This window comes from Catharus ustulatus, chromosome 20 (genome assembly GCF_009819885.2).
Source record: "Catharus ustulatus isolate bCatUst1 chromosome 20, bCatUst1.pri.v2, whole genome shotgun sequence".
Taxonomy (NCBI): Eukaryota; Metazoa; Chordata; class Aves; order Passeriformes; family Turdidae; genus Catharus; species Catharus ustulatus.
In genome coordinates, this window is record NC_046240.1 from 4,911,579 (window position 1) to 4,919,306 (window position 7,728).

Sequence of the window (7,728 nt, forward strand, 5' to 3'; positions counted from 1 at the left end):
GAAAGTAGCTTCCCAATGTGGTTTTGTTGGCAGCAAAACCTTGTGTTTGCCCTTGGAGGGCTCGTAGAGGCACAGGCTGGGTGTGAGTGCAATGATTTCCTCCTCAGATGAGCAGGGGCAGTGTCAGATAAGCTGGAGGGGGCTTTTTTCTCTAATTCTGTGTTTGCTCTAAACAGTGTAATGATCTGGCTTCACTCTTACAGCCTGCAGATAAGTGAGAGCCAACTGATGAGTGAGGATCCATAAAATGAGGAGGGGTGTTGCATGTGTCACAACACAAAGCCCCGACCTTGTGAAATCCTTGCTCTTGCTGTCTGACCATCACCCGGGCTCTCCCTGCTCCTGGAGAGGGTGAGAGCTGCCAAGTGAGCCATGGTGCATGTCAGAGGGGATTTGGGGGTGCTGGAGCAGTGAGGTGCAGCCCCCCAGCCCACTGTCACCCTTTGGGACTTCGTTGCTGAACAGTGACCAGAAATAAGCAGGTGCCAGTGGTGCCCACAGACTGGGAGAGGAGCCACAGTGATGCTTTGGGCTGGGAGCTGAGTTAGGGGTGTCCTGGGATGTGTCTTCAAAGTGGTCATGGCATGGCTGGGCAGCCCTAGAGCAGTTGGCAGGCTCAGCCATGGGCTTGGGAGACTCTTGGGGTGGGATGGATGGGGGAGCAGAATTGTGTCTCTGACAGGGGACATGGGGTGTATTGCACCCCTGTCATGCCAGCACAGCAACCTGTGCCCCTGGGCAGTGCAGAGGTGATGGGCCAACATCTCCATCCCCAAGGTGAGCTGATAACTGTCCAGGAGAGTGGACTGAACCCCTCAGTGTGTGTGGGATCATTAGAGTCAGATCCTGAGGCTCTCTGAGCAGAGGTAGATGAGGGCACGAGAAAAGTAAGGCTTTTAACTGTGTTTGTGCAGCTGCTTCAATGTTTTCCCTGGCTGTGAAGGGCTGAGCAGGGAGATAAATGCAGATGTAATTAATGGAGCTGCTTATACACTGCTCTCTGTGACTTATGCTGAGAACAGGACTAGACTAAATATCACCATTGCTGATAGGAGGAGGTTGGCCAATTTATGGCCCTCTCTGTGGGGAGAGGAAGATCTGGTTATAATAACACTCAGCAGGGGAAAAGAAATATTTTACAGTCAAAAGCTGCTCAAGAAAGGAAGGCCAAGCACTGGGGCTGGGTGGAAGAGGGCTGTGTCAGGACCAGAACCCCAGGGAGAGCCAGAGTCCTGGACAGAAATACCCATCCCAGTCCTGGGGAGCTCTGCTGTGAGGATTCACAACAGTGAAATCTGTGCAGACAGAGCCCTTGTAATGGCAGTTTATAGAGACATGATCTTCACGGGGGTTGTTGGGGTATACACCTGGGAATTGTAGGGATGCACAGCTCATCCCAGCTCCCCTGTACTTTAGCCACCACCTCTGGCTGTGCTCTGCCATGGGGTTTTCAAAAGGATGACTTGATCCTAGCCCAGTGTTGCTCTTTTGGTAAAGAAGAGGAAGGGCTTCACTTAAAGCCCTTGGTTGGTGGCAGTCACAGAGCTCAGGCACCCGTGGAGCCTTTGCAGGGTTAAGAGGTGGGAGTGTGAATCACAGCAGCCTCTTGTGGGCAGCTGCACTCAGCGGGCTCAGTGACATTCTTATGCTGCAGTGCACCCCTCCAGGGATGTGCTGGGGCATCACCCACATCCTCCATCCTCCCTCAGCTCCCCTGCATCCAGCAGGTCCCACCACCCCCCTGCCTCACCTCCACTGCAGCTGTGGTGCTTCTCAAAGGATCTGAACACGGCAGGTGGGATGGAGGGGCTTTATTGAGGCTTCCTGGGCTTGCTGGGCACCCCCAGCTCTCACACAGCCTTGGCTGTTCTGTCTCAGGGAAGCAGCATCAGTGCCCTGCTTGTCTCCATGAGCATCTCACCTGCTTGAGATGCTGAGCAGTCCCCAAGCTGTCCAAAGGCATTAAAATCCTTCCCCCACCATGGGTCCATGGCTGTGCATTCCTGGCAAACAACCTCCATCCCCTTGGTGACCTTCTGTTCTTTGCTCCTGAATTTTCCTACCTGAGCTGGGCTTGTGCCCAGCGCTGCCCTGGGATGCAGCTCCTAAACCAGGACACAAACCAAGACTTTCCAAATGTCCCTAAAAGTGCAGACACTAACTCCAGATGCTGTATTGGTTGGAGGGGACAGAGCTTTTCACAGGCTCTCGGTGTAGATGCAACAGGGAGTAAGTCTGTCCCTGACAGAGGAACAGGTGTTTACACATGGCAGTGGATTCTTGAGTTTGATCTCTCTGCTCAGCAAGTGCTTGGTGGAAGCAAATTCTGTCCTTGGTTGGTTCTTGGCTGAGTTTGTATCAGCAGCATCACGGTTATGGTATCTGGATGCATTTGAATGAAAAGGGTTCAACTGGATCCATTTCAATCCAGAATGTAGCTTGGCCCCAGTGATGCTGCAGGAGACTGCAAAGCCGTGGGGTGGCAGAAAGCTGTGCTAGCTGATATTGAAGGTGACAGAGGAGCCATCTGCTCTCTGCTGCTGTCCCACCAGCTCTGCCTCCCCCCAGGGCTGTGCGGAGACCCTGCAGCGCACAGCGGAGTGGCCGGGCAGCGCTTCGCTCAGCTGGGTCACCTCACTGAGCTCTGCCTCCAGCGTGCTGACCGTGTTGGCAGCCTGGGCCACGTGCACCTTGTGTGCTGCCTTCTTGTGCAGGAGGCAGCTGAAGATCTTCTTGAAACCCTTGCGAAAGTGTTTGGAGACCAGGGCGTAGACGATGGGGTTCACGCAGGAGTTGGCGTAGGAGATGACGTGCGAGAGGATGCGGAGCACGTACGTGGAGTGGTTCAGGGGGAAGTACCCAAACCACATGCAGAGGATGACCAGGTGATGGGGCAGCCAGCAGAGGCAGAACAGGACAGCAACAATGATGATCATCATGGTAACCTTCCTCTTGGCCTTCTTGGATTCTGACATGTCTTGGAGAGGGTCCACAGAGCGCCAGAGGTAGCGAATAGTCCGCACGTAAGTGAGGCTCAGGATGAGCACCGGGATGATGTAGCTGAAGATGAAGGTGCAGATGTCCATGATCTTGCGCTGGGAGATCTCCCAGATGGGGTGGCACACGGTCAGGTTGGCCAGCTGGAACTCCTGGTAGTAGGTGAGGTAAGGGCCCGAGAAGATAAAGGAGAGCCCCCAGATGAGACAAATGGCCAGGAGGGCGTTCCTGGGTGTCCTCAGCTCCCTGGAGTGCAGAGGGTATCGTATGGCCAAGTACCTGCAGGGGAAAGGGAGAGGGAGGTGGCTGCAGTCCTGCACAGAGAGAGCATCACCAGGAGCAGATTGGAGAGGGCAGAAATTGTGGATTTCAACTTTCCAGGGCAGTTAGTCACAAAACTGATTCCCTGGTGCTTCTTAAGTTCCCTGTGCAGCACAAAGGATTGAGGAAGATCCTCTCCCTGACCCTGTCCCATCACCCTCTGCTCTTAGCAGTGGTTGTGGGGCAATAGGGATGGTCCCATCCTGTCCCTCCCCTAATCCAGCAAGCCCTCACTTGCCCATCACTGTGTGGCACAAGTGCTTGGAACAGTGAGGATACAAAGGCAGGAGCAAGTGCCCAGGATTCCCAGGTACAGAATTCCTTACACTGGCATATGTGAGAGCATATCACACCTCCTCAATTCTGTAATTAGCTGATCCCTTAAGAGCACCCAGATCTGAGGCTTTTGCAAGCCCTCCCTTGCTCAACACATCTGTTCCCTCTGCTCCGTGGGATACAGGGGGAGAGGCAGCCCCTGGATGTGTTTTAGCTCCTGGGGATGCTGTCAGCAGCCAGTGCTGTGCTGTGCTGGGATGGCAGGACACATCCAGCTGGGCTGCAGGGCCCCCCAGGGAACTGGCCTATGGACTTTCACATCCCATCTCGCAGGTTTTGGGCTGAGGGGAGCAGCACCAGGAGCTCCCAGCCTCTCACTTAGTGCAGGGTCACCAGCCCTTGCAGAGGCAGGGACTGAGGTAAAGCACAGGCAGGAGCAACAGGCTTCCCAGTCAAACCCCCCCTGGAATGGCTGGGATAATCACTGGGACAGAAAGGGGCTTTTTGCTAAAAGAAGAGGAGAGTGGGAAAATCAGCTCAAACATCCCAGTCTTTGTTTTCTCCTTGAGGTCTGCCTGCTTTGCTGGGGCTGTTAGGAGCATAGGGACTGTCTCCTACATCCCAGGAAGAGCCAGAACCGCACAGGGACTGAGCTTTGCTTCCTTCTCATTTTTCATCCTCATTTCACTGCCAGGGCCTGTGGATAAATCCCAGTCCTAGAGCCTCAGAGTCGGAAAGCTTCCTCCAGCTGGGCACTGGGGCCAGGGATCCCCACCCAGCCTTCTGCAGGACCTCACACTGGGTGGTTGCACTTGCTTGAACACAGCAAGGGACACGCTCCTTGATTCCCCCAGGAGCCCGGGGAGATCACAGCACTCAGGATTTAGCTCCAGGGGATTTTGTCCCCTCCCTGCCCTGTTGGTATCCAGAGAAAGGGGAGCCTCAGGGTGCAGGGAGCCCCGTACCCCCCTGTTCCTTTTCCTACCTGTCGAGGGAGACGGTGGCCAGGGTGAAGCTGCTGGCATACATGGTGAGGTAGATGAAGAAGTGGACGGCCTTGCACATGAAGGGCCCGAAGACCCATCCCTCCAGGGTGTAGATGGTGGCTTGGAAAGGGACGCAGAAGAGGATGAAGCAGAGGTCAGCCACCCCCAGGTTGAGGATGAAGAGGTTGGTTGTGTTCTTCACCTGCCCATTGCGCAGCAGCACGGCCAGGACCAGGCTGTTGCCCACCGTGCCCACGAGGAAGATGACGAAGTACACGAGTGGGATGATCACGGACTCGGGCTGCCAGCCCGCCCCGGAGCCCGCCAGCGAGCCGTTCATGGCCGGGAGTGCACGGACAGGGCTGGAGCGGAGAGTGTGCGTGGAGAAGGCACCGAGGGTCACACAGGGTGAGGGGGTGCACAGAGAGATCAGTGTGGGGAGTACCAGGGGAAGGGGAGTGCGGGGAGAGCACGCTGGGGAGCACAGAAGGGAGGAAAAGGGAAAAGGGGGTGCAGGGGAAGGTCAGTGAGGAGCACACCAGGGATGCACAGGAAAGGGGTGGACAGGAAGAGACGTGCAGTGGGGAGTGGAGTAGGGATGAAAAGGAAAAGGGGGTGCACGGAGAGGTCAGCAGGGATTGCACGGAAAAAGGGGATGCAAGGAGACCTACAGCGGGGAGCACACAGGGATGCACGGGAAGGGGGAGAACGGTAAAAGGCGTGCACGGAGAGCGCACGGGAGATGCACGGGAAAGGGGGAGCGTGGGGAGCGTGCGGGGGTCCCGCCGGGCTGCACGGGGAGCCGGCGGGGGTGCGGGGGAGCCGGGCACCCTTCACCTCCTCCGGGTGTGCGGGGGAGCCGGGCGCCCTTCACCTCCTCCGGGTGTGCGGGGGAGCCGGGCGCCCTTCACCTCCTCCGGGTGTGCGGGGGAGCCGGGCGCCCTTCACCTCCTCCGGGTGTGCGGGAGCCCGCGGGCGCTCGGGGCGGCTCCGGCGCTCTCGGTGCTCCGCCGGCGGAGCGGGGGGGCCCGGGGGGCTCCGGGGCGCGGCTCCCGCCCGGCCCCGGGGAGGGGATCCCGGCCCCGCTCCCCTCGGGGAGTGTCAGGCGGGGCTGGAGCAGCCGAGCTGGGCACCCCAAAGGGAGCTGGGCACCCAAAGCGAGGCGTCAGCGGGGATTTATTATCGCCCCCCTCTAAGCAGTCGCTGGAGGAGGGTTTGTTCAACCCCAGGGGCTGCAGGGCTGGTTTTTAGGAATAGGGGTCCTCTGACTGCCAATGTGTCCGAACTGTCCAGCTAAATCCTCGCACCAAAACAGCCGAGGTGAGCCCAGGTTTTCAGGAGAAACTGTATTTCTCCCCACGGCTGGAGAGCAGCGTGATACGTTGCAGCGAGAACAAATCTTTTTCATGCCGTGTCTTCTTCCTGCAAAACTGCTTTTTTGGTCCTGCACTGATGGAAGTCTGGGGACCGGCCGGTGCAATCAGCTCTCCAAGGACTCTTGGTCTGACCCCACCTCAGCCTGCCGTGTTTTGCTCCTGTGGAGAGAGAAATATTTAATGCATCAATTACTCCTCTAACTAACTCACTCCGCAGCTTCTCAGTGGGCGTTCAGAGCTGAGCCTGCCGTGCTGAGAGCTCTGGGGACACTCACAGCCCTGTGACATTGCCACCACAGCACACAGAGCCCTCGGCTGCCCACAGGGAGCTCCCAAAAACCAGCTCCCGTTTGGAGGAGGTGCGTGGGGAAGTGAACAGACCCTTCGGTGTGAGGATGCTCCTGATGACATCCCGCAGGGAAAAGCAGGTAATTAGGAGCAGCACAGCGGAAAATCGGCCACACCACAGGGTTCAAGGAGCTGCTGGGACACAGGGCACAATTCTGCCTTCCTCTCCTGATCCCAGACTGTCCTCATGCCCTCAGGGAGCCGCTCCTGTCCACATCCCCAGCCACGACCATGGACGTTGCTGGAAACCGTGGGGAAAGCCTGGCCCCAGGTGCCCCAGTCCCAGGGAGGTTTCACCCTGTGGGACCTGTCCTGTGTCCTCACCTGTGTCCTCAGGTACCACAAGGTGTGTGGATGATGGTACTGGTGGTGTCTTTGGTCAGCCTGCAGAAAGGCCGGGTGTACCCTTATGCTGCAGAATATTTAAAAAAAAAATCCAACACGGGAAAACACTCAGTTTCTTCCCAAATATCAGTAAAACTCACGAGTAGCAGTATAAAACTAAATAGAAGAAAAGTAGATTCTTGTCCTGAGACACAGATGGTTATTTGGGCAGGGGTGCAGGAGAATGATCTAGATCCCCAAAAGCAAGATCCTCTGGCCAAAATCAACAGGAAAAGGCAGGTTGTGGGCCTCTTAGCCCTTGCAGGCTGCAGGGCTGGGCTGGCAGAGGCATGTGAGTGCCTGGAGCCTGTAACTCTGTGGATTTATTCTCTGCAGCAATTCCTGTGACACCAAAGGCAGCTCAGCCTTGCTGCAAGGCTCCTCTCAAGGCTCTGCTCCATGAGGGGCTGCTGTGTGACCCTCCTGTCCCCCTGCCCTGGGGGAGAGCAGAGCCAGCTCTGCAGGAGGAATTCTCGTTTTATCCTCCCATTTCCAGAATCCAGAGGAGCAGCAAAGCTTTGTGCCAGCGTACAAGGAAGGTGGTGTGGTAGAAATGTGCCTGTGCCACAGCTGGTGGCTGTCCTGACTGGAATAGGTCCTTTGGGGTGGTTTTTTGGGCACCTGAGGGTGGGTGCTGCTGTGCCAGCCTAACCCAAGTCTGTCTGAACTACCACAGCTGCAAGAGAGGAGCTGTTGTTTGTAAAATAGGCTTTAATTACTATGCCTGCTTAGTTCAGCATCATCCTGGAGCACGGTTTGGTTCACATAGGGAATGAATTCCTGGGAGATGCATTTGGAGCCTGGAGCAGACAGTTCAAAAGATTTGCACAGAAAGCTGCAACTTGAGGACTTGGGTTGATTTTTATTTCTTTTTTTTTTTTTCCCTTTCAGCTTTGCTGTCTGTGAGAGGAAAGGAGAAGTTTTAAAGCAGGAATAACAGGACATAGCTGAGCCCTTGGAAGGGGAGAGGAGCCAAATTGCTTCTTGTAGGGCGACAGCAAAGTGCAGCCAGGCAGGCAGAGCCCAGGGCTGGCAGAGAT

At 56.3% G+C, this 7,728-nt stretch overlaps 1 protein-coding gene across 1 annotated transcript; it reads right to left on the reverse strand.

Annotated features, from left to right (window-relative positions):
* Window positions 1-2,371: 2,371 nt before the first annotated feature.
* GALR2 (galanin receptor 2) lies at window positions 2,372-5,042 on the reverse strand. Its single transcript, XM_033076860.1, has 2 exons — window positions 4,580-5,042; window positions 2,372-3,276 (listed from the first exon to the last, which is right to left on the reverse strand). The coding sequence occupies exons 1-2, from the start codon at window positions 4,918-4,920 to the stop codon at window positions 2,496-2,498; spliced, it is 1,122 nt and encodes a 373-aa protein (XP_032932751.1). The 5' UTR covers window positions 4,921-5,042; the 3' UTR covers window positions 2,372-2,495.
* Window positions 5,043-7,728: the final 2,686 nt, after the last annotated feature.